At 34.4% G+C, this 25,841-nt stretch overlaps 2 protein-coding genes and 1 long non-coding RNA gene across 11 annotated transcripts in view; 2 read left to right on the forward strand and 1 right to left on the reverse strand.

Moving 5' to 3' along the window:
• Positions 1-9,555, forward strand: part of LOC105211762 (glutamine-dependent NAD(+) synthetase) — a 140,053-nt gene extending 130,498 nt beyond the window's left edge. For 3 of the 5 annotated variants that reach the window (XM_054231741.1, XM_011183373.3, XM_011183372.3), the window contains 7 exons: positions 3,654-4,090; positions 4,150-4,239; positions 4,297-4,462; positions 4,606-4,751; positions 5,255-5,504; positions 5,573-6,667; positions 6,743-9,555. In XM_054231741.1, coding sequence (XP_054087716.1) covers positions 3,945-4,090; positions 4,150-4,239; positions 4,297-4,462; positions 4,606-4,751; positions 5,255-5,504; positions 5,573-6,667; positions 6,743-7,213 — 2,364 coding nt within the window. In that variant the 5' untranslated portion in view covers positions 3,654-3,944 and the 3' untranslated portion in view covers positions 7,214-9,555. The remainder of the gene's footprint in view (positions 1-3,653; positions 4,091-4,149; positions 4,240-4,296; positions 4,463-4,605; positions 4,752-5,254; positions 5,505-5,572; positions 6,668-6,742) is intronic. The other 2 variants (XM_054231740.1, XM_054231739.1) reach the window with 1 other exon arrangement.
• A 3,502-nt stretch (positions 9,556-13,057) lies between these two features.
• LOC105211765 (transcriptional regulator ovo) overlaps positions 13,058-25,841 on the reverse strand; it is a 57,503-nt gene continuing 44,719 nt past the window's right edge. The window contains exons 1-5 of one of the 4 annotated variants that reach the window (XM_011183378.3): positions 19,685-19,955; positions 17,587-19,038; positions 16,436-17,463; positions 15,238-15,732; positions 13,058-13,754 (exon numbers count right to left, since the gene is read on the reverse strand). In XM_011183378.3, coding sequence (XP_011181680.2) covers positions 13,569-13,754; positions 15,238-15,732; positions 16,436-17,463; positions 17,587-19,038; positions 19,685-19,799 — 3,276 coding nt within the window. In that variant the 5' untranslated portion in view covers positions 19,800-19,955 and the 3' untranslated portion in view covers positions 13,058-13,568. Of the gene's footprint in view, positions 13,755-15,237; positions 15,733-16,210; positions 17,464-17,586; positions 19,039-19,684; positions 19,956-25,841 lie in introns of those variants that run through there. The other 3 variants (XM_011183377.3, XM_054230939.1, XM_054230938.1) reach the window with 3 other exon arrangements.
• Positions 20,152-25,137, forward strand: LOC128921918 (uncharacterized). Of its 2 annotated transcripts, none has more exons than XR_008471242.1 (3): positions 20,152-20,418; positions 20,531-21,664; positions 22,951-25,137. It is a non-coding gene; the product is annotated as an uncharacterized LOC128921918 (long non-coding RNA). The 2 variants fall into 2 exon arrangements; XR_008471241.1 differs by having other exon boundaries at positions 20,152-20,380.

The raw sequence follows: 25,841 nt of genomic DNA on the forward strand, positions 1-25,841 counted from the left end.
AATTTTACTAAAATTTTTCGACATTTCTGAATAAATTTTTCCTGTTGACCCTTTTCGCAAATGCATATCAGACACGCATCACAACTTGTATTGACGTTTCTATTTATAGGTGAAGCCGGGTGGTGCTTCTATTTTTAAGTCAACACAATCGACGTGACTGCATTGGCATTTCCGTCAGAATTTCAATGCACAGTTGCACAACAGGAAAAGGATATTAGAAAACAATCAAAAACAAAATTTCACCCAATGAACATTTCCATCGCAATTTCGATGAAGATAGAGACACTTTCCATATACTGACAACTGATAAACTGACGGAAGCATATAACGACGACAAATTGTTTATATTAAATTTTACTTTGACTCCCTTACAACTTTTCCTGCTTTATTAAATAAATAAAATTTATACGAAAAGGAGAACAAAATAAACAAAACCAATGAAATGCAATGAAGCAAAGCAAAGACTCTCTCCATTGCTAACTCGATTATCATATTTCCAATTACATACGAGTATGCATACAAGTGCTCGTACATAATAAATCCCATCAAGTGCATAACAAACAAGCAAAACGAGATCGAACTGAATTTTTGCTATGCAAATATCTTCAACAACACAAACATACAACAACAACACTTGTTCGCTTATTGGCATAAGCTTTCAACGCTTTGGCTCTTATTCATATTCGTCCTGCTGTCGAGTGACGACACTGACAGCTGTTCAAAAAGTAAGGACTTGCAGGCGGATAGCTTTTTTTTGATTTTGCATATGGACATGTGTCATACACATGCTACGATTGAGATATGTACACATGTATATGCAAATATGTTTGCATAGTTCAACGGTCATTGCAATACAAATAGCAATACTAAAAGAGATTTCCGTGCATCATTGGCAGACATAAGTACAAAAGCGGTTCAATCAGTTCCCGCAGACTCTCTTACAACCAATAAGATATCAAAATAATATTGAAATGTCGTGGAAAGTTGTATCTTATAGCTTTCGTCATCTAGATGAACTAATTGAAGACATAAGCTATCGCTTCAGCAATTTTGGAAATATCTTAATTTACTTGAAAATTCCAATAATTAAACTTCAAGATCTGAGAAAAGTCGAGCTGGATTTTTTATAGATACCAGATGCTTAACCGAGCTTATCATTTAATTAGTCTTGATAGCCTTGCTATAATCCGTCAAAACGAAGCCAGACTCATGGTGTTTTGGAAAAGTATTTACGAACCGTCATACTAACGATGTTGCAATGTCAGATTTTACTCTGTTAGGACTCTCTTACTACCACTAATTCATCTAGGTTTGATAGCAGAGTATAATCGATATCGATCCAATTTTTTTTTTACAAAAATATGTACGACTCGTGTCTGATCTACTCAGCAGAAACCATGAAATGCATCTCTTATACCCGTGTTAGGAAATATTGATTTCTATTTGACAAAATGTTGCAGAAGGAAGGAAAACATTCAAAAATTTCAGAAATCTATTTCATCGCAAATCAATATTCGATAGTTAAAGTGAAGGTATAGACGAATTATGCCTAATTAATCGTTCTAACGCTCGCATTATCTTAGTATCCAAGATATATAATTTATAGTAAATTTATTTATAATAAATCTGTCCTTATTTCGTTATAGTGAAAGGGGATATATGGACCGATTTTTAACTTACAAACATGCTATAGGACAAGGAAGTATATTTACTAAGTGGCTCTGATATAAAACTCGATATAGAAATCGAATAAAGGCTACGTGGGAGTTAGTTGTCCTATATATTGGGCCTAATCATTGAATCCGCAGCGAATTCGATTTCGATACGATAACGATTTTCGAAAATGGTAATGCAATCATTGATTCCGTCGATAAACTGCTTTACCACAAAGTGAGAACGTAAACTGTTTTATCGACCTTTAGCGACAAATTTGATATAGTGTCTATGCTTAAAATAAATACTTTTGCTTTGTTCAAAAAAAATTAAATCTGACCTTTAACTATTGTGAAATTTCTTCCAAAAATATTTGATTCGCCTGAGGCTCTTTAAAAAAATTCCATCGCTATTTCGAGGGGGCAACTTTATATCGCTTTCAAACATCTTTAATTTATTTTTTTTTAGTTTGTTTTTGTCTCTTGGCTCTAAAATATCCATTTAAAACATAATTTAGATCGTCATCAGTAATTATTTACACAAAAACTTCCAAATTTTTTATTTATTTTACATTTCCGCAACTCATTCAACAACGGATAGATTCCTACCAAAATTTTCGATTTTGCGGATTCAATGATTTCGTAATTAGCGACATCTATTAGCCTCGGAATGTATTTCTTCGAGTCGGTAAATGAGTTTAATGTGATCGTAAATTTTATTTTCGATACGGTTTCAATGATTCCGACGTAAATTTTTTCGATCGAAACGGATTCAATGATTAGGCCCATTAATTACTATGTCAACAGGATACACAAACGTTGTCATTTAATATACTTTGATTGAAGAAGGGTTTAAACTGATTTTATTCATTTCTGGAGATATATATCAGATGTTTCGACATATATTTTAATATCAAAGTATTAATGAATTTCTTTTGCAAAGAAAAATACTCAAATAGCATTTAAAGTGGTGGTATATGGTAAATAGGCGTGACTCATTCCGATTTTGGGAGTAGTCTTTGAAGTATATGGATCGATGTATCTCAAAAGTATTTTTCATTAAGGTCGTTCTTGTAGTGTATGAAACCAGTTTCCACAAGATCTGACAAGATGTGGATGTTCCTATAAAGTTTTTCAAATTGTAGAAGAAAAAAACTAAGTCAATGGGCTTATATTCCATAGAGTAGCGTCTGAACTCTGATTCTGATTTCTGTTGCTTACTAGATTTTGCAAGACGAAGTTATATAAATTTGTTCCGATACACAGAGAATTAGGAAGTTCACTATATTTCTTTTACAAATCATAATAACTATTTCTCTAATCAATTTATGTAATCTATAAGACTATAGTACATAGTGCAATAGACCTTAAATAGCTTATATGTTTCACATGCATCCATAAATAAACCGCAGTAAACTCACATTAATTATACAATTTACACGAGCTGTTTCGATGTTACTCCTACCCTTATATTTACATTTCCAAATGGAATATTTAAATATACCAAACCACAAATTCAACTTAATTCTAAGTAATTAATGGCAAACCCCCTAAATTTCCACGAAACCCCAGTGTGCATAATGAACTCGATTAAGTGAATCGCCATTGACGAATGTTTGATCGATAGCGGCGAATGGGTGGAAGTGGGCAAGCGGCAAAGGGGTTGCCATTTCGATACATTGTCGAGCTCGTTAACTAAACAACAAAGTGAGGCGCACCAGACGACAACAAACAATAACAAACCGGTAAGCGTCGCATAGCGTCACAGCAGCGACTCCTGTGTTGGCATTTCGTATCCTTGCAGTTGCAATTATTTTAAGGACTAAGCGTGCGTCATCACATGGAATTCGCAAAACGTGTAATTTATTATTAATTTAGACGCGCCATTTTGAGCTTAACCACGTTAATTGTGTGGGAACATTTGCAGAGTCGCAATGATTTATTGAATTTTGCAGTTCATGCTGAAGGAGTAATTTCCATTTTATTGCACTATAATTACAGCTAGTTAACTAGGACACACCTGTTGCCTGCACAGCTTTCTCGCGCCTTCAATCGCTGAAGTTGCCACATTGCGTTCAACCACCACTCAACACACTCAGCCGACATTTGACAATAACATTTGAGGTTAACATTTTTTCGCGTACATCACATCATCCGTCAGCCCGTCAGCTTTAAGCCCATTACAGGCAAACCGGAATTGATAACTGTGTCTTGGACGTTCTTACTGCCATTGCAACGCACTCTTCGCTTTGTCGAGTATTGGTAAGCCATTAGTCGTCGTCATTCATCGAAATGGGTCGCAAAATCACTGTCGCCGTGTCGACGCTCAACCAGTGGGCGCTTGACTTTGAAGGCAATTTGGCGCGTATACTGCAGTCCATACTGGAGGCGAAGGATATGGGCGCTTGCTATCGCACCGGTCCGGAATTGGAAATAACGTAAGTTTTCACTTTCTTCCTTTCAGTGGATTCCGGTATCTGTATTATGTTCATTGTAGTGGTTACAGCTGCGAGGATCACTTCTTCGAGCCCGACACATTTCTGCACTCGTGGGAAGTGTTGCTGGAGATAATGCTGTCGCCGCTGTGGTAAGTACTTCCTATGCGAACTCAAGTACTAAACCCTTAATCAACCCTCTTTTGCAGCGAAAATATGCTTATCGATGTTGGTATGCCGGTTATGCATCGCAATGTTGCCTACAATTGTCGTGTTGCCTTTTTCAACCGTCAGATATTGCTGATACGCCCTAAAATGGCAATGGCTGATGATGACAACTATAGAGAATCACGTTGGTTCACTTCGTGGACAAAGGTCAGTTATATTCAGCTCTCAAAACAAGTCGATTTATTCGAATTACAAACTACCACAAAGTCGTAGAACTGCTAGGTCTCTCGATCCCATTTCAAAACAGTTGTTACTGTTCTAGCTTTGAAATATATTTCCTTTCTTCCTAGTCTCTTCAAACGGAGGAGCATTACTTGCCACGCATGATTTCTCAACACACTGGGCAGACGTCGGTGCCATTCGGTGATGCCGTTATCGCTACTAAGGACACTTGCATCGGCTATGAGATTTGCGAGGAATTATGGAATGTTCGCAGGTAAGCTTTCATTTAAATTAAAATGGCCCAGCTAAGAGCTATTAGTTCCATTTCTACGAAGAAAATGTTATTAAAGTATGTAGGTTTGGTTATGTTGGAGAGATGTATCACTAAAATGCAATGAAGGATAAGTCATATAATTAAATGGTATGGAAGACGGAACGATTAAACGACTAACGACTAAAATACCTACAGTCAGCATAAATGGACGGTTTCCATTCCGACAACAGTCGATTCTTCATAAACGGAACGGACACAGGTTGTCATCCAGACAAATACTGTGGACTGGACAGAATTTCTCAAAATTATTTTGGGGAATATTCTCTACCACTAAAACCAACCGACTCCTGAACTCACGTCATACCAATCCAAGGTCGAATATAAATAAAGCCTGTCAATTAAGTAGCAGGTGGATCGTAACTCTCAATACTTCTCAGCACTATCTTCTAATCTCAAAGTATCCATTAACCAGCTATTGTCAACACTTTCCCTTTAAATTTTAGCAAACATATCGATATGTCACTCTCGGGTGTGGAGATCATTGTCAATGGCTCGGGATCCTACATGGAACTGCGTAAGGCGCACATTAGCACCGATCTGATACGCAATGCCAGCTTCAAGGCGGGCGGCGCTTATCTCTTCAGCAATTTGCGCGGTTGCGATGGACAACGTGTCTACTTCAATGGATGCTCGGCGATAGCAATGAATGGTGAAATTGTGGCGCGTAGCAAGCAATTTGCGCTGCAGGATGTGGTAAGTGCCTAAGGATTTACAAATCTTCCCTGTTTTAATTGCTGAAAATAACTTATGTTGTTTCGCAGGAAGTAACTTTAGCCACCATCGATTTGGAGGAGATCCGCTCGTACCGCGTGTCGCAACGTTCACGCTGCACATTCTCCGCCTCGGCGCCCAACTATCCGCGCATCAATTGCGACTTTGAGATGTCAACACATAACGACATTTTCAAGAGCTCATCCACGCCCATGCAATGGATTTATCATACACCCGAAGAGGAAATTGCTATGGGTCCCGCCTGTTGGTTGTGGGACTATCTACGCCGCTCGGGTCAGGGTGGTTTCTTTTTGCCGCTCAGCGGTGGCGTCGACTCCAGCAGCTCTGCCACTATTGTCTACTCCATGTGTCGCATGATCGTGAATGCCGTACAAGGCGGTGATGCGCAAGTGCTACACGATATACGTAAGATCTTAGCTGACGCCGAATACACACCGGACAATCCGGCAACGCTGTGTAATCGTCTGCTGGTCACATGCTTTATGGGCAGCGTGAACTCCAGCAAGGAGACACGTCGTCGCGCTACGCAATTAGCCAGTCAATTGGGCAGCTATCACATCGAAATCAGCATCGACACTGCCGTTAATGCGCTGTTGGGTATCTTCAACGCGGTCACCGGTCTCTCGCCACGTTTTCGTACTCAAGGCGGTTGTGCGCGTCAAAATCTGGCGCTGCAGAATATACAATCACGCATACGCATGGTCTTGGCGTACATGTTTGCGCAGCTGATGCTGTGGGTGCGCAATCGCCCCGGCGGATTGCTGGTGCTCGGCTCGGCGAATGTCGACGAAGCGCTGCGTGGTTATATGACAAAGTATGATTGCTCGTCGGCCGACGTGAATCTCATTGGTGGTATCTCGAAAACCGACTTGCGCCGTTTCCTCAACTACGCGAAAGAGAAGTTCAATTTAACCGTTTTGGAGTCAATTATCGAAGCACCACCCACAGCCGAATTGGAGCCGCTGCAGGATGGTCAGCTCGTACAAACCGACGAACAGGACATGGGCATGACCTACGCAGAGCTCAGCGAGTATGGTCGCTTGCGCAAACAGGCGAGCTGTGGGCCATACAGCATGTTTTGTAAGTTGGTCGCGACTTGGCGCGCCGACATGAGTCCGAAGGAGGTGCGTACTTTATATTATTTTTTTTCTCTCATTTAAGTTAGTCTTTAATTGCATTTTCAACCGCTTTCCCCACAGGTCGCCGATAAAGTGAAGCACTTCTTCCGTTGCTACGCCATCAATCGTCATAAAATGACTGTCCTAACCCCATCGGTGCACGCCGAAAGCTACAGTCCGGATGACAATCGCTTTGATCATCGCCCTTTCTTGTATCGCGCCAACTGGAGCTGGCAATTCAAGGCCATCGACGATGAGGTGGAGAAGCTACAACCCGGTTATACACCCTCCGCACCGCATACGCATCCGAGTAGCGATGATCTGATGTCACACGAGTCGCTACATCGTTCCTCGCATCGTTCAACACATTTGGAATCGAAGACCTCATCACCGTTGTCGTGTTCTTCCATCGACGCTGCTGGCGGCGCCGCCGGTATTGGCGCTGGACCCAGCGGCAGTATGGGTACTTTGGGTAAAAAGTCCAGTGGCTATTCTAAGGTGCATGTGAATGTGCTCGGTAAGATTAAGGATCGCACTGGTATACCGGTTTAGGACATGTGGTTCGAGGAATGGCGTTTCGAAGTTTGTCTCACTACGAAACTGTTGCATCGGTAGTGGGTGTGATGGAGTGGAGGGAAAGTTAATTACCACATGCTACATACGAGTATATCAATAATATTTTTTTGTCAAAGCTTTTAGCTTAAGTTTGCTTAATTTCTATAAAGTTGAAATGCAATTTGTTCCTTACACATACATACATCTCACTAATTTTCCTTAATTTGTTTATTATGTTCCTTTAATATATTTTTATAATTGTTCTCAAGCCAAATTGTTGTTATTATGTAAGATTTTAAGCTCTATTTTGTTCAAAATTTTGTTAATTAAAATAAGCTTTATGTTTTCTTAATTTCTTAATAAAATTTCCTTAATATTTTTAAGTTTTGAAAAGTGGTCCACGGTGTTATACATATGTTTTAAATTCTATGAGCAAAACATGGTGTACAAATAATCGAAAAGCTATATTTTTCTAGAATTCATTTCACTTTAAATTTTTTGCAATTTTTATTATGCTTTTAATAAATTTTCATAAAATATTGTTTTTGGTTATCCCTGTTTAGCCAATATTTGTTATTTTGAAAATGAAACTAATCTTTATAATAATAGAAAACAATTTTGAGACCTCTGTATCCAAGCTGCTTGCCTTAAAACTATTTTGCTAAACTTAAGGATTCACCTTTTCATAAATCTACTTTAAATAACTGTTTAAAAATTGTTTTAATTGTTGTCCGAAATATAAATTACCGTACGTTAAGCCTACATAGTAGGTCGAGAAGTTTCTTGGTAAAAAAGTTATTTTGTAGTGGGCTCAAGCTCAAGAAAAGCTGGTTGTTTTTAATAGCTTTAATTAACTACGATTTAATTTCATCTTGTATTAATATTGTTGTTGTTGTAGTAACTACTTATGTAATATTGAATCTATGTCTCTAGCCTTCTTTTAATTCTCTTTACTTCACTGTGTGCTTAGCATTATTGAGAAATTAAATAAAAGCAATACTACTTATTTCTGGATCCCTAATGGGGACTTTAATATTCTAAATGTTATGTAAAAGTATTTTGTCTCACTAATTGTTTTTGTTATAACTCAAAATTCTTGCAACAAGTCAATAGAGTTAAAAAATATATTTTTATTTAAATTAAAAAAATCTGAAAATACAAGCTTTTAAAAAATTTGTTTATAAATAATCCTAAAATTGTTTAACTAAATTTGGTTTTCTTAGATTCATTTAAAAAAAAAACCTAATAATTCTTAAATGTTAAAATTAACAGTTTAATGGGTTATTTATAAATTATATAATTATCAAAATACTAATTCAGGTATACATAATATTTTTTTATACTTCGTGTTAAAAAATAGTTTCTTGGCTTAAATTTCCGAAAAAAAAAGATTTTTATAAACAAGTTTTAAAAAGTCAAGTCTAGTAGTCCTTAATTTTTATTTTGCATTTCTTTTATTGTAATATTATCAAATAAATTTGGTTTTAAAAACCTTTGATCTTTAAATACTAAATTAAATATTTATATTTTATTACTATTAATATAGCATTATAAATAATCCCAAAATTTTGTTAAAATTTCTCTTTAAAATTTTAAAATCATTTAGACTTGCTTGTTATTGATGAAATTTCCTTAAAAACTGAAATGGAATAAGTAAACTGTATATTAAGAAGAACCAGTAAACAATTAAACTTTGTAAGCTTTATAAGCATAGTGCATATACTATTAAAACTATATATAAACACCGATCCTTGGAATATTGTTAGAAAAATAAAATAAAATTTACAGAAAATTACATTTAATTTCTAAAAATTGGGTGAATTAAAAAATTCTAAACTTTACATTTTATTACAAAAAAAAAATCCAAAGCCCTTAAGCTCAGTACACAATTTATTTTATAATTATCAACTTTTTAGCTCTCAACATCACATTAGTTATATTATAATGAAAACTGAAATTGAAAAAGAAAACTATCAACGACATTAATGGAATTGTTTAAGGAATTTATTTTCCAACAACAAATAAATTTGTTTGTAAACATTTAAGTAGAAGAAGAAGAAAAAAAAATCAATTATTACATCTTTAAAGAATACAACAGAACTGTTAGCTTACATATTGTAACTCTTAAGCATTATTATTGTAAAGAAAATTCATACATTTAACAACAAAAAACAACAAAAACAAATAACTAAAATTAAAATTAAAGTAAAAGTAAAACAACGCCTTTGTAACTATCAAGTAGTACTAGTTCGTAGACAACGTTGAATACCAATAATAAAAAGTTAACTACATTAAACAAATAATTGAAATGAAAAATAAAATAAAGTATATAAATAAATGAGAGAAAATGTATTTATTCTAGAAATCGTTTAATTACAGTACTATTGTTTTTACTAGCAGTAATTTGGCGATATTTGTTGGATTAATGAGTTTTGAATACCAGCAATACAATATTTTATAGTATCCCAAGCGAGTTGAAGAGCTTTCTGAGATTTTCGACTTCCGTTGTACCAAATTGTTTCAGCGTCAATATACCGATCGGGTCCGGATGAATTTTGAGCTGTTTCTGGGATAGTCGGTTCTACGTAACGGTAAAGGACCCTAATTTTTATGCGGCCAAGGACTGTCACATCGGCAGACGTCCACAAAATTCTTTGGAGAATATTTTATGCACAACAACAGCTGCAACAACATGGATTTCGAGGATTTATTTGTAGTAGTTTTCACCGTTTGGTGTGGTTCCTTCCAGAGTTCTCAAATAAAATTCGGTTTTAGGCATTTAATCTGTTTATGGTTGTCGAAGATGCGTCTAATCTCAGGAATCAGTTTCACATTATTCAGATTTGTAGGCTCGTCTAAGTCGGCTCGAGATGAAAATCGGAAAGTTGATTTTTGCTTCGTTTCTGATTTCCAGATTCGTTCACGAGTACTGGTAAGTTGAGAGCACCTATTTGGGGAATGCTTTATGTCATTACAACAACAACATGGATTTCGAGGGTTTTATTGTTGTAGTTTTCTTTGTGTCTATGGAATCGGGTTCTCAATTTTCAGGCGTGGATCGTCGTGATTAAATCGTCTAAGTTGGCTCGCGTTAAAAATCGAGAATGCGACCGACAGCGTTCTGCTGCTGTTATGACCTTTGGGAATATGAGCTCGGCTTTCTTTTCTGAAATTGAGTACAGAGCTGTCTGTGGTTATAAGTCAAGATGTCGGTCATAAGTATTGGCTTTCAACTTGCATCTTCTGATGATTTTTTATAAAATGACCAGAAAATTTATATTTTTTTGTAAAAAGTTCATCCAAACCATTATATTTTGTCCAAATCCAACAAAAAATATATATTTTTTTTGCTTTAAATAAGTTTTTCATTTATTTTTATTTTTTTTTTTTTTGATAAATTTATACACAATAATTTATTTAAAATGTTTGCTTTCACATTTTTTTAAATGCTTAAAGAACATGGGTTCATTTTTACTAATTTTTCTTAACTTAAGACAATATAAATTGCATTTAGTTACTTTAAAGTAGTTTGCTTTGTGCTAACTTAATTATACATTTTTTAATCAATATAATATAAAAAAATTTCCAGCTTAAATACATAGAAAAATGCAAAATACAAAACGCTAACAGCAATTACCGTTAGCCGTAGAAATATAGATTAGGGCAGCATATATGCCTTTTAAAGCTAGTTATTTATTTATAAAGTGGAAAATATTTTTTCAAAACTAAACATTAAGACTTACTAAGATAAAAATTTAAGATTAGTATACATAACTGTTTTTGTTTAGAAAATATATATAGTATATATAAAGCTAAATTGTTATCAACAAATGAGTGAAGACGTACATGACTGGAGTTAAGAGAGAGTAGTCTGCTGCTGTTGTATGAGCTACTAGTGAACGAGGTGAGTTAGCGTTAAATGTTGGAATGGTGGGTATTGTTGTTGTTGTTTTGCTGCACTTATTGCTGCCAAACGACTAAATGCGACTTAAAACGATCAATAATTATATTAAAAAAATTACTTTTATATATTTATATATAACGACTAAACGAAAATGTAGCCTTATTGCTATGCTTGTGGGTGTGTGTATATGCGTGAGTATGTGTGTCGCTTATGTAATAACCATCACCGTTGATTGCACAATAAACCCGATTATTTCAAATAAATTATGATTTGCGAAACGAGTCCGAGTCGAAGAGAGCGCGTTACGAGTTGTGAGTTGGGTGTATTAAAAATACAAAAAAGCTAACGAAATGCAGTTTTGAGGCAAGCAAGAAATGCTTGTAAAAATAATGTTTTTTTTTAGAAAATTAAAAATTTATGATTTTTGAAAATTAAAAAAAAATTTTTTTTTTTTGAAAATTAAAAACTTATTATTTTTGAATATTAAAAAAAAATTTCCAACATTTTATGATTTTTTTTTATTTTAATTTTGAAATTTTTCTTTAATTATAATTTAGAAATTTTTTTCTTGAAAATTAAAAAAATTTTAATATGAATAAAAATTTGTAGTCCATTTTTTTAATTTTTTTCGAAAATTTTTGGATTTTTGTTTTCGAATTTTTTTTTTTTCGTTCTTCCGCACTCTCACTATCCTACAAAAAAATGTCTAGCAAATAAAATAGCGCAAATTTGACTCAACTTATTTGTTTTTAGCGTAAATAAAGCCTTTATTAATTATACTCAGTATATATTAAAGTATGTGTGCAAGTGTGTGTGTGTGTTTTGATACTTAAAACTATATTTTTAATGTGTTAGGTGTACTCATTTTACTTAAACTTAAAATTAATGCATTACTAGGAAAATTTAACAATTATAAAAAATTAAAAAAAAATATTAAAAAAAATTAAAAAAAAAATAATGTTCTAAGCAAAAGAAAATTAAACTAACACATTTTTTAAATTAAAGTAATTTAATTTTTTTTATGTAATTTATATATGTACTTATAAGTAAGTAGTAATTAAACAAAAGAGATTCAAATCAGTACAAATTGGTGGTTTCACTTATTTTCGTTTACTTGCGCAAGGCACTTAGGCGCTCTAAAAAATTACAAAACTAAAAGTTTGCTTTTTTCTTGGTTTTTTTTTTTGTTAAATATTATTTATATTAAAGCTTAGCTTAACACAATTGCAAATATTTATTTTTAAGTTTGTTTTTTTTTCACGACTTATGAGCAGCAAACAATTACTTTCATATTTTTTTATTTTATAAATTATTTATATTTTTATATAACCTATTTTGATTTTTTTTTTAGGTTAACTTTGGACTTAAAACTAAAATAGTGTGCGCCATCAACTGCTAAAATATACTACAATGTAGTCAAGCGCAACTAACTTGTTGTTGTTGTAACTTAATAAAAATATTTTTTGTTTTTTGTTTTAAATTGTAATTACGCCTCTTTACACTTGTTGTTGCTGTTTTATGTTCATTAATTCATTTATTTGCAATAAATTAACTTCAACTCGAAATAAAAAAGTAAAAAAATTAACAATATTCTTTTTGTTTACAACTAAAGCAAACGGTATATGTTTGTAAATATGAATTAAATGTAAAAAAAATATATAATAAACAAATGTACATGATACTTTATAAGGCTAATATAGACTGGGTGTTTCAACTTGGAAATTATGCAGTTAGTTAAAGTAAACAATTGAATTCAAATAATTAAACTTCCAAAAGTGATGATTTCAATGCTTTGCTAATGAGAAAACTAAATAACTTATATGAAAGAATAAACTTCAAATGCGTAATATACAACAGAACTGCTTTAATGCTAAGCTAAATTCACGAAACTATATACATATTTACGCTATTTATATGCATAAATTCTTTACAAAGTAAAACTTTCCTCAAAATATATTACAAACTTAAATGTTAATGAGAATTAGTTGCGCAGTGTGTGACCAACTTAAATGATGACTTCAAATTCTCTAATACAATATACAATAGCTTAAAAAATTTAACATTTTACCTAACCGTTATGTCTTTCAATAAATATATGCTTAATGTACCGTTATGTGTATATGTTTGCAATGCAGACCAGCTGTACACTGTAGCGCTGCTCGACAGCAAGTCTGCAGCGCAAACATGTTTGGTAGTAAATTTAAAGGTGTTTGTAAATATAAAAAAATAATTCACAATAAAAAAATTTCGCCAAAAATAAACTTAAATGAAATACACGCCTTCAATAATGTTATTATACTATATATAGTACAGTGGTAAAAGCTAGTAAGCAAAATATATATGTATGTATATGTAATATAATCTCCGTTTTTTATGGGCAGTTTTTAGAAAACTCAAATGTGTGTCAATTGAACTAACTACGTTCTAAATATGTGCGCAGCAAGCCGCTTAATTATGCACCGGCATCGGCAGTTGACCCAGCAAATTGTTGGCGAATTGCGAATTCGTGAACTTGAAGTGACGCTTGTCGTAGAACTTCAGCAAAGCCGGTGAATACGGGTGATTCTCCTTCAGATGGATGTAATGCACTTCGGGTTCACAAGTTGTGTGACCACACTCCTCACAAACATACATCTAAAATAGAATAAAAATTAAATTAAATTAATAAAAATACAAAAACAATACCAAAACCAAAAGAATAAATAAATATTTAATAATAAAAAAAAATATTAAAAAAAAAATAAAATAAAATATTTACAAAAACAATAAAATAATATATAAAAAGAAATAAAATAAAATATAAAAAAATATTAAAAAAATAAAATAAAATATTAACAAAAAAAAATAAAATAAAATATTAACAAAAAAAATAAAATAACATATAAAAAGAAATAAAATAAAATATAAAAAAAAAATATCAAAAAAAAAATAAAATAAAATATTAACAAAAAAAAAAAATAAAATAAAATATTAACAAAAAAAAAATAAAATAAAATATTAACAAAAAAAAAAATAAAATAACATATAAAAAGAAATAAAATAAAATATTAAAAAAAAATATTAAAAAAAAAAATAAAATATTAAAAAAATAAAATAAAATATTAAAAAAAAAAAATAAAATATTAAAAAAGAAAATAAAATATAAAAAAAAAAAATATTAAAAAAATAAAATAAAATAAAATATTAAAAAAGAAAATAAAATATAAAAAAAAAAAAAATATTAAAAAAATAAAATAAAATAAAATATTAACAAAAAAACAAAATATTATAAAAAAATATTAAAAAAATAAAATAAAATATTAACAAAAAAATAAAATAACATATAAAAAGAAATAAAATAAAATATTAACAAAAAAATAAAATAAAATATTAACAAAAAAATAAAATAAAATATTAACAAAAAAAAAAATAAAATAAAATATTAACAAAAAAAATAAAATAAAATATTTACAAAAAAAAAAATAAAATAAAATATTAAAAAAAAATAAAATTAAATATTAACAAAAAAATAAAATTAAATATTAAAAAAAAAATAAAACAAAATATTAAAAAAAATAATATATTAAAAAAAATTAAATAAAATATTAAAAAAAAATAAAATGAAATAATAACAAAATAAAATATTTAAAGAATAAATAAAATATTAAAAAAAAAATAAATAAAATATTTAAAAAAATATAATTAAATACCAAAAAAATTTTAAAATAAAATATAAAAAAAAAATTTAAACGAAAACAATAGATTAATACCAAAAGATTAAAAATGCAAAAGCACAAAATTAAAAAAAAAATTAAAAAACATAAATTAATAAAATGTAAAAAATAAAAAAAAAACAAAAAAAAAAAACAAATAAAAAATTAAACAAAAACAAAAATTTTAAAATAAAAACAAAACCTAAGAAAAAATATGAAAAAGAAGAAAGTAATGAAAAATACAAATAAAAAAAATGTACCAAAAAATTAAATTTAAAGAAAAATTTAAATACAAAAATTATAAAAAATGTTGAAACTAAAATAAATAAATACAAATTCCAAAAAAGTAAAAAAAAAAACATTAAAGAAATTACGCAAAAAAATACAACAAATTTAAAAATTATAAAATCCCGCACAACTCTTACCTTAGCACGTCGCTCCTTGTACGCATACTGATGCTGCACGCTGTGCACCTTGAGACAGTGCGACTCCAGCGAGCAACGCTGCGTGAAGCTCTTCTCGCACAAATTGCACTTGTACGGACGCACGCCGGTGTGCGTGCGCGTGTGACGCTTCAAGTCGAAGGTGTCGTTGAAACCCTTGCCGCAGAAGGTGCATAAATACCGTTTGATCTCCGAGTGACACTTCATGTGCCGATTCAAGAGGCGTTGCAGCGAGAAAGCTTTCATACAAATGCGACAGACGAATTTGGAACCGTCACCGGCACTGCAGCCACCGCCGCCGCCACCACCGCTCTCCGAACCATCGGTGCTGATATTACCGCTCTTCTTCAAATCATCCACACAATCGATGCTACGTATGCGATGGTGCCCGGAGTGTGTGTTCTCCACGGCGAGTGGATTCTTGATGCCATGACCGCCGTTGACAAATTCCAGTTGCACCTCAGGCGGTAGACCCAACTGTAAATTGGAAAATGGAGAAAAATTAAATTAAATAAAATATAAAATTGGAAAATATTAAATCTTGAAGAGTTACAAAACAAGTTCCATTGGAGGCACAATACAGTTAACATAGTCAATGTAATGTATATATAAACAACTACAACTAGTAGGACTCCTGGGCAATTAGCTAGCTATATACAATTCTTTAACATGAAGAAGAAGCAATAAGTAGCTATTTACATGTAGCGGTTATTTACAGCAGTCTAGCGCTAGCCTAGTGTGCGGAGCAGAGGATTAGATACCAGACAGTCACTTGAAAAGCTTACGTAAGCAACACTGCGTGCTCGTATGCAATCCCTTGCTGCCGCACAAGTGACGTATACTACGTATGAAAAACCGTTATAGCATGCTAACAAAACGAAAACAATCAAACGTGAACAGAACAAATTGTTAAGTGTTGATTTTTTGCTTTTGCCTTGACTTTGCTGATGCTTACCCTCTGCTGTAGCACTTTGCTTTCGTGCAGCATGGCGACAGTGGGCGATGGTGGCAGTATGCCAGCGGCTGTAGCTGCCGCTGCGGCAGCCACACTACGCAGTGACGTTGTCGCCACCATCGCTGACGACCCACCAGAGGAGGAGCTTGTGCTCAATTTTCTAGAAACCATAACGCCGCCGCAAGAACTTGCATTGGAACTGCCGGTCGAATGTGTGGGACTTACGCTTTGTATCAGCGGCTTGGTGTCAAGCATGGCCGTGCTGGCGTCCAGCAAACCGGACGTGGAGGCACCCGATGAGTTGCTCGCTGCCGATGACATGCCGTGATGCGCTGACAGATGTGCAGCATTCGGTGATGGCAACGACAAATTACTGTTATCGCTGCTGTGATGATGATGGTGATGTTGCATATGATGTGGCGGCACAATGTGATGCGGTTGCTGGTGATGATGCTGCGCTGCACCGTATCCATGACCGTGTTGTTGGTGGTAGGCATGTTGTTGTGGCTGTTGGGCCAACAACATTGGACCACCGTGTTGCAACATGGAATTGGATTGATGTTGTTGCTGCTGATGATACGAGTGCGTTTGTGCATGATGGTGTTGTTGTTGCTGCTGCTGCATTTGCAATAGATCACGTGTTGCATGTTGATAGGATGGTGGTGGTTGTTGTTGCTGATGATTCACATTATGCTGTTCGTTGCTCATATGTTGCTGATTACCATTCATATGTTGTTGACGCTCGAATGGATACGATTGCATGTTACCATTTTGATTGCTGCCGATGTGGTTGCGTGAAATGTTGTTGGTTATTTGTTGTATAAGCGACTCGTGGAATGTATCCAAATTGTTGGTGTTATTGCTGTCCACAGGTGTTATGGACACTGAGTCGGGTGTGAGCGATGGTGTTGAGACCAGCTCGAAATCCTGCCGAGGACTGGTAGAATTCTCATCGTCCACGCATTCACGTTGCAGAAAAGAACTAAGATCGACTGCATCGGAAAGCTGTTCCAGTAGGTGATCGGTTTGTGAGCTCAGCATGAGGGTGGCGGTGAATTGTAATGGATCTACCGAACCGTTGGGGCCTTGCGAATTGGCCAAGTCCGACATGATGGCGTCTTCATAGGCCGCAGCATTAAAATTTCCCGAATTCCCCATAGTTGCCTGTATAATGTTCTGTGCAAAGGCACCAATATCAATCTTGGCTTCGTCATACTCAATATCTGGTTCATCCTTCAATATAATGCCGTACGCTGATGGATTATTACCGTAATGTGGATGTCCATGATGGTGATGATGATGATGATGTTGAGCAGAGGGAGAAGAATTATTATTATATTTATTATTATGCGCATGCGCAGAATAATTTGTGTTACCCTGGCCATTAGCAAATGTAGTGATCTCCAAACCACCGCTACCACTATCATTCACACCACTACCTACACCGCCAACACTATTCCCATTCGTTGTGCTACAGTCTATATAACTGTTCGAATGTTGTTGGCCACCGCCATTTCCACCGGCTGCCGACATTAAGTAAGCTGCTGCCGCATTTTGTATTAGGAAATTTGAATTTCCGTTAAAATTCGCTGATGATGATGATGAATTCATTGTGTTTCCACTTTTCAAACTTTCGTAGAAAGGTGGGAGAGCACCAGATGGTGGAGAATTTGGACCGTAATTACTGCGACCGTCACGACCGCCGCCCATACCACCTCCTGCACCACCGCTGCCGCCGAGCGCACCACCAAAACCTGTCGGTGAACCTGCACCTCCGCTGGGGCTTTGATTGTTACCGCTGCCGGAATTATTTCCCCCAAAGCCACTCGAGCCTTGGAAACCCTGACCGGCACCTGTAGACGATGTACGTCCGTGTCCAGCTGCTGCAGCTAAGATACCGGGTAGACTGCGTACAAGACGTGGATTAAGTCTCGCTTGTGCAAGCACAGCACGTGCTGCTAATATAGCGCTACGTCGCCGAGCTTCACGCAATTTGCGTTCACGTTCTAAACGTTTTGTATTCAATGAATCACTTTGTTCTTCGTCACTATCGAATGAAGCCGAACGACGTTTCGGCACGTGATAGTCAATAGGCTCTTGTTGTTCAGGACCGAGATGTTCAAGAGAACCGGGTGGCAATAGAACCTCGTGTTGATTTAGACGTTGGGGTGGTGTTGGCGCTGGTTTTGGTGTGCGTTGTATAACACTGCAACGTACTGCTGGTTCTGGTGGTGGTGGTGGACTAGGACGCTTCTCTAATGGTGGAGGAGTGCTTCGCAAACGTAATGATAGAGGTTTATCTTCAGGAACCAATGGTTTTTCATCAACAATAAGTTTCGAGCCCTCTGAGTCCGTATCAGAATCACTAGAACTATCTTCAATAGGAGTTGCTGTTAAACGGCGATTTACAATCTCAACCGGATATTCTTTACGTTGCGCTTGTGTTAATACAACACCGCCACTATATGGTTTATCACCACCTAAAATCGAAGAGAAAAAACGTGGCTTATCAGTTTGCACTGCTTCCTCAGCTTCTTCTGCGCTTTCGACAATCGACTTTGGGTTTTGGATTTTATCAGTTTTTGGTGATAAAATGTAAGAATCCGCCTGCGAATCCTTTTTACAGTCTTCTGTTTCTTTACCAAAACCCTCCTGACCAGGCGCAACGCACGGCGAGGGAGTCTTGTGTGGAGGTGATTGTGGTTGGGGAGATGTGATTGATGTGTGTGGTAGTGGTGATGTAGTAGTTTCGGTGGATGTTGCTTCAGCTGCCAAAGTTGGAACTGCTGGTGATAACCGATCGTTTTGTGTAATTGCAGTACCGCCAACTGGAAGGAAAAAAGAGAAACATTTCATAAATAAATATTGCATAATTAATTAAATTACTTAAGGTGTTAACTGTACAAATTTTCCTAGAATTAACGGAAACACTATATTTAGTTGTCTTCCTGGAATTAACGGGAAACTTGAAAATTACTTTCTTTCTTGTACTTTTAAAAATATCAGAGTTTTTTGCTTGCGACTTTGAAATGACCTTAATCACTTGATAACGGTTTTAAACCAATTATTTAGCAAGTATTTTAGATAATTTATAACTTTTTAGTTAACTGCGCACTAAACCAACTGGAATTTTAAATAACTGTTTATATGTCTAGACAGACGATGGGAATTGGTGCCATATAACTGTTCCCTGGCGAGATCAATTTGTAATGACAGCTTGCCAGATTTGCAAGATTAGTAAATTATTATGAAATAGAGAACTTTATGAGGTGGTAAGCACTATTACATTTTTTGATAAAATAACCTTTATATAAGAATATATAAAATCAATTAAATAAATTTAAAATTATAAATATATCTACACGTATCATAACAGTTAGACACAACAGCGAAAACCAAAACAAAAATAGTAATATTATATTCACTGTTACGGGATTTTTAAGATATTTACATAGTTATATGCACATGTCTCACATGGTATGCTCTCCTGGAACGAGTCTTGGGCACAAATAAATGTCGCCAAAGACCCGCCGTTGAATATAATATCATAATTTGTTACTATAACACAAAACGGCGTAATTGGGATCATTGTCACTTTATTATTTTTACTTTAAATGCACTGGGTATAATTTTGACACAAATCAAAAGCATTAAAAATTTAGAAGTTTCTTTATTATTACACATTTCGAGTTACAGCCGACTGAAATCACGTTATCACTGGTTTAGTAAACAAACGGATTCGAAAACGGCACCAAGAACTGTTGGTTCAACATGTGCAGCGCACATTTTGAATTGTTTTGTACGAGATTACTATAACTGAATAAATTCCGTATCAATGAATTGTAATAGATGAGTTGTACAAACAGCTGTGACGGAGAAAGCACCCGCAAAGTGAGCTTTTCCAGAGTTGCCGTTTCCAAAGCATTTAAAATTTCATTTGAAGTAAACAATTTGCTGAAACTTTTATTAAAATTGTGTGCTGTTTTTTAAATTGTTCAAATACGTTTGCTGTGAAGAGTTTTGCTTTCGAAAATGTGAAATATACTTGTAGACATGAATTGCCTATTCACTATATGAGGTTGCAAGTAGAAATATTTATGAAAATGGCAGGAGTATTAAAGGAGCATAATTTGAATTAAGTGCATTTTATTTGAACCATTGATAACCAACGTGGGTGAATAAAAACCGAGTTCTATAAGTATTTACAAGTACTGATATACATAGATACGTAGCCATAAATATTTAATCAACATGTTAATTGATTTATTTGCTTGCGCACTGGATCTACCTACTCATTGTCAAACTTCACTGCACTTCTAGGGAATGCATTGCATATATATATGAATCTAACTACGCGAGGTATTGGACCGGCTTACTAAATCCAAAACGGCATAGAAGCACATGCAAGGCAAGCTGCAATAAGTTATACAAGTAGAGAAGAAACGCGCAACAAGTAATAGCAAATGCAAAAATACATAGTTGTAAGAACAACAAATGGTGTAATAGTGGATATAATACCAATAAATAATGCATAAAAGCAAAGGCAAGGTTGCAAACTGGTATTGGAGTAATGTGAAACCGTCGCGCTGTGGGAGGAGGTGGTGTGGTATATAACAGCAACAAGACCAAACCGCTGTTGTTTGTTGTTTTTATTGTGCTTGTACTTGCACCTAGTTATTTTTTTTTGTTTTGCTGCTTGTATATTTGAGATCAAGATCAAGGTTTTTTCCCTCAGCCTCATGCAATACCTTGCTGCTTATGTGCTTGTACTTGTTTTCTGTTTTTGTTTTTGCCATTTCTTAACGACAACCAGTTGTGCGCGTTAGTACAATGCAATGCAAAACAACGCCTAAAAAACTTCTAAACAGTGCAAGTAGCTGCAGACAACGGCAAAATTATAGCTGTTCAGAAATACCTATGTATGTACGTCGTTTGGCCCAGCTGGGATGTGAGAAACAATGCCGTTCGAAGGCAAGGATACCGGCCAATTCAATAACATACAAACAAATGTTGATACGTACATAAACTCGATAAGGGGTCCAAGCATTCGTTAGCAAAGCAAATGTTAAAACGTTAAAAGCGACAAATACATACATACATACATATAAGCAAACTGATCAGGGCAGAAGACTGCACGAAAGATGTTGCCTTCCCGACAAGTTTACTACGAAAAAAAATCAAAGCCAAAGTCAGAGTCAATGGCAGAACGAAAAGTTGAGAACGACGTTTGGCGTCGTGAACACGCAATGCTTTGGTGTAGCTATTTTCGTTGAAGGCATACAACCTACGTACAATATAAATACATATATAATGTTGTATGTACGAGTATGTGCGGCATTCAAGTGCCAGCCTACCAAAGTTTTTCAAAAAACCAAGTTAAAATATGTACGAGTATGTGCTGAGCATAAAAAATGAACGCTGTTGTTGCTGTTTAAGCGAAAGGGGTACTAAAGGGTGATTTTTTAAGAGCTTGATAACTTTTTTTAAAAAAAAAACGCATAAAATTTGCAAAATCTCATCGGTTCTTTATTTGAAACGTTAGATTGGTTCATGACATTTACTTTTTGAAGATAATTTCATTTAAATGTTGACCGCGGCTGCGTCTTAGGTGGTCCATTCGGAAAGTCCAATTTTGGGCAACTTTTTCGAGCATTTCGGCCGGAATAGCCCGAATTTCTTCGGAAATGTTGTCTTCCAAAGCTGGAATAGTTGCTGGCCTATTTCTGTAGACTTTAGACTTGACGTAGCCCCACAAAAAATAGTCTAAAGGCGTTAAATCGCATGATCTTGGTGGCCAACTTACGGGTCCATTTCTTGAGATGAATTGTTCTCCGAAGTTTTCCCTCATGTGTGGCATGTAGCGCCATCTTGTTGAAACCACATGTCAACCAAGTTCAGTTCTTCCATTTTTGGCAACAAAAAGTTTGTTAGCATCGAACGATAGCGATCGCCATTCACCGTAACGTTGCGTCCAACAGCATCTTTGAAAAAATACGGTCCAATGATTCCACCAGCGTACAAACCACACCAAACAGTGCATTTTTCGGGATGCATGGGCAGTTCTTGAACGGCTTCTGGTTGCTCTTCACCCCAAATGCGGCAATTTTGCTTATTTACGTAGCCATTCAACCAGAAATGAGCCTCATCGCTGAACAAAATTTGTCGATAAAAAAGCGGATTTTCTGCCAACTTTTCTAGGGCCCATTCACTGAAAATTCGACGTTGTGGCAGATCGTTCGGCTTCAGTTCTTGCACGAGCTGTATTTTATACGGTTTTACACCAAGATCTTTGCGTAAAATCTTCCATGTGGTCGAATAACACAAACCCAATTGCTGCGAACGGCGACGAATCGACATTTCACGGTCTTCAGCCACACTCTCAGAAACAGACGCAATATTCTCTTCTGTACGCACTGTACGCATTCGTGTGGTTGGTTTAATGTCCAATAAAGTAAACTGAGTGCGAAACTTGGTCACAATCGCATTAATTGTTTGCTCACTTGGTCGATTATGTAGACCATAAATCGGACGTAAAGCGCGAAACACATTTCGAACCGAACACTGATTTTGGTAATAAAATTCAATGATTTGCAAGCGTTGCTCGTTAGTAAGTCTATTCATGATGAAATGTCAAAGCATACTGAGCATCTTTCTCTTTGACACCATGTCTGAAATCCCACGTGATCTGTCAAATACTAATGCATGAAAATCCTAACCTCAAAAAAATCACCCGTTATAAGATGAAACATATATAAAGTAATGGAAAAGAATCACGCGAAACAAAGTTTGCAACTATTACGTCTGCTTGGCTGGGCACGTTTTGCTTGGCCGTTGACTATGACCACACGGTATATACCAGCAGCTCAAGACACAGAATGTATCTAGAGGATAAAAGTTATATATAAATATGTGCTACGTAATGTAATTACGTGTATGTGTGTGCGCGCATATGCTTAGTAGTTGAATTTAAAATAGTTGCCAGAAGAATACCAAAGCCCATGATTACATTGGACGAAGTGCTGGCAGAAGCGGTATGACAACAGTGGTAACAGTGGTATGAGCTGGCCGACAGAACGTAGCATACATACTTACGTGCATAATAACTAACGTACGTAAGAGATAGGTGTGTACGTAAGTGATAGGTGTGTATGTTTGTTCTTCGTGTGCAGTATAACCAGTTTTTCGTATACTTCTATATCTGTTTGTAATTGCAAGCGCATAAGAAGCTCACATTTTACGCCAGCTGACTTGAGGTGTTGGAAGACTGCACTTGAGCTTGAGTTTGCTAAATTAATTATATAGTAAATTACATGCTAAGTGTTATAATTTTGTTATAAAGGAAGATGCGTCGAAAATGCATTAGGAATACTGAGACGAAATGAGAAATTTAATTTTAATTAAAAAAATACTAATATTAATTTTTAAAAATTTGCTACCATATAAATTATGGCATATTAAATATCGCCATAAATAAAAGTACTGTTGTTTGCAGCATTTCAATTTTGATCAGCTCATTCTTAGCAGATTTTTTTTTTTTTTGCAAATTAATTTCTTTCACAACATTTTGAAAGAAATCTAATTACAAATTCTAGGCATAACCGTGCGGTAGCAGCAATCTAACTTGGTTTGTGCATTGACTGGGTGCTAAGACGAGTGTGTATGTATGTATACGTGTGTATAAGTACGAGAGAGTGGATGGCGAGTGATTTATAAAAATATATCTACAACAATTGCATTGCATATATAAGATTCTTGAATGAATTTATTCAAGCCAAGTCCGTCAAAGCTTGCAAATAAATTTTTCAATAATATTGCATGCATTAATAAATATGTATGTATGTATGTAAGACGTGCTGTAAATAGTATGTGAACGAAAATGTGCACGTCAGAGCATTGCTCTTTAACTTTTTATTATATTCTCATGACGTTAAGTAATTCAAATTGAATTGTAAATGTCAATATAGCCACATATGTATATAAATTAATTATAAAATGTTCTCAAATACAATGTAGCCGCTTAACTGGCCTTAAAGCTGCCATAGAATTCAACATATGTAAGTAACTAATAAGGCAGTCTGCAAGCTTAGCAAGCAAATATAGAACTGCTTTATTACAAAATAATTGACAGTGAGTGGAATTAAATAGCAGTGCATATATGTATATATGGTATAGAAAATCAAGTTATTAATTAAAAATAAGTAAAAAATATTTTAATTTAAATGCAAATATGTAGCATGTATTGTCTGTCAAGTTTGCTTTAATGCACGGGGTTGTACTTTAAGTAAAATAATTACATTTGGCAGTGAACTTCCCATATAACAACAAACAAGCATTGCGCGTTTCCCTTGTGATTTCAACTCGTTTGCTTAATGCCTGTGCGTACATAGTATTTAATTCTAATTTTTCCAAGTAATTGCTCGTTAGTTATTATAAACAGGAAGTCCTTTTCGCGCGCTTATTGCAAACTTGACAAGCTAGCGAAAAGCTTAAGCAGCCAAATGATGTATTTGTTTGTTTAGTGTTTGTTTGTATGTATGTTAGCTGGTTAGACAAACATTAAACTTAAACTTGTGTACACAGAAGTAAATTGCAAAAATTAAAGAAAAAAATAATAAAAATGACGGCAAACCCGTCTTACGGCTTACGTGATGGCTATACGTAGCCGCTATATCATTAACATATGCGCACATTTAACGAGCGCTGGGAATGCGCATAGTTGTTGTATACATATGTACATATTTTCTGCTACATTAGATTGATTTCTGCAAATCATAACCACGTTTCTGCAATTATGCCAAATCATTTATCACAATTTAATAATACCACAGCCGGCTGCCAAGAAGTTTGACAACAAATGCAAAGTGAAAAAAGAAAAAAATAAAAATAATTGTAGCTGAATTTCAAGCGAATTGATTGAATAGCTGAGATACGGTACTATAAATTTTGTTGTTGTAATTATTTAGTTTTTATTTTTAAAATTATTATTTTAAATATTTTTAAAATTTTAAAATTTTTTTATTTTATTTTTATTTTTTTAATTGTTTTTATACATATACATATAAACTCAAAAAGTTACAAAAAATAAAATAATAAAAAAATCAGTACATTTTTTTAAATTTTTTTTTTATAATTCTTTTTAATTTTTTTTTTATTTTTTATTTATTTATTCTTTATTTATTTTTTTGTATATAAATATATAAACTGAAATAGTTAAATAAAAATAAAAAAAATCAATACATTTTTTTTTTAATTTTTGCAATCATTCACGCGTGTAATTACCGCAAAAGTTGGCAATAAATAACGGTTACACTTGACGCACGAAATTGCAAAAACAAAAAACAGCAAACAGTAACACTTGCATGGCGAAAAAACGAGTTTTAACTAAAATAATAACTGAAACCCGTGATAATGGGGTAATTACAACAATTAAGGCTTAAGGTCAGCGCATGGCTTTATGCATAGGCAGTTAAAGCGCCGTAAATCACAGCGTTAGCGCTTACAAATCTGTAACGGCAGCTGTGGCTTAGCGCTAGTAGTGTTCCTTATGCGCTGAGCACGCACGTGAAGCGGCACATGGCGTATGAGCAATGCGCTAGGTTGATAAATTAAAGGCTACGTACAGAGAGACAGA

Source organism: Zeugodacus cucurbitae, chromosome 5, assembly GCF_028554725.1.
Source record: "Zeugodacus cucurbitae isolate PBARC_wt_2022May chromosome 5, idZeuCucr1.2, whole genome shotgun sequence".
NCBI classification, from domain to species: Eukaryota; Metazoa; Arthropoda; class Insecta; order Diptera; family Tephritidae; genus Zeugodacus; species Zeugodacus cucurbitae.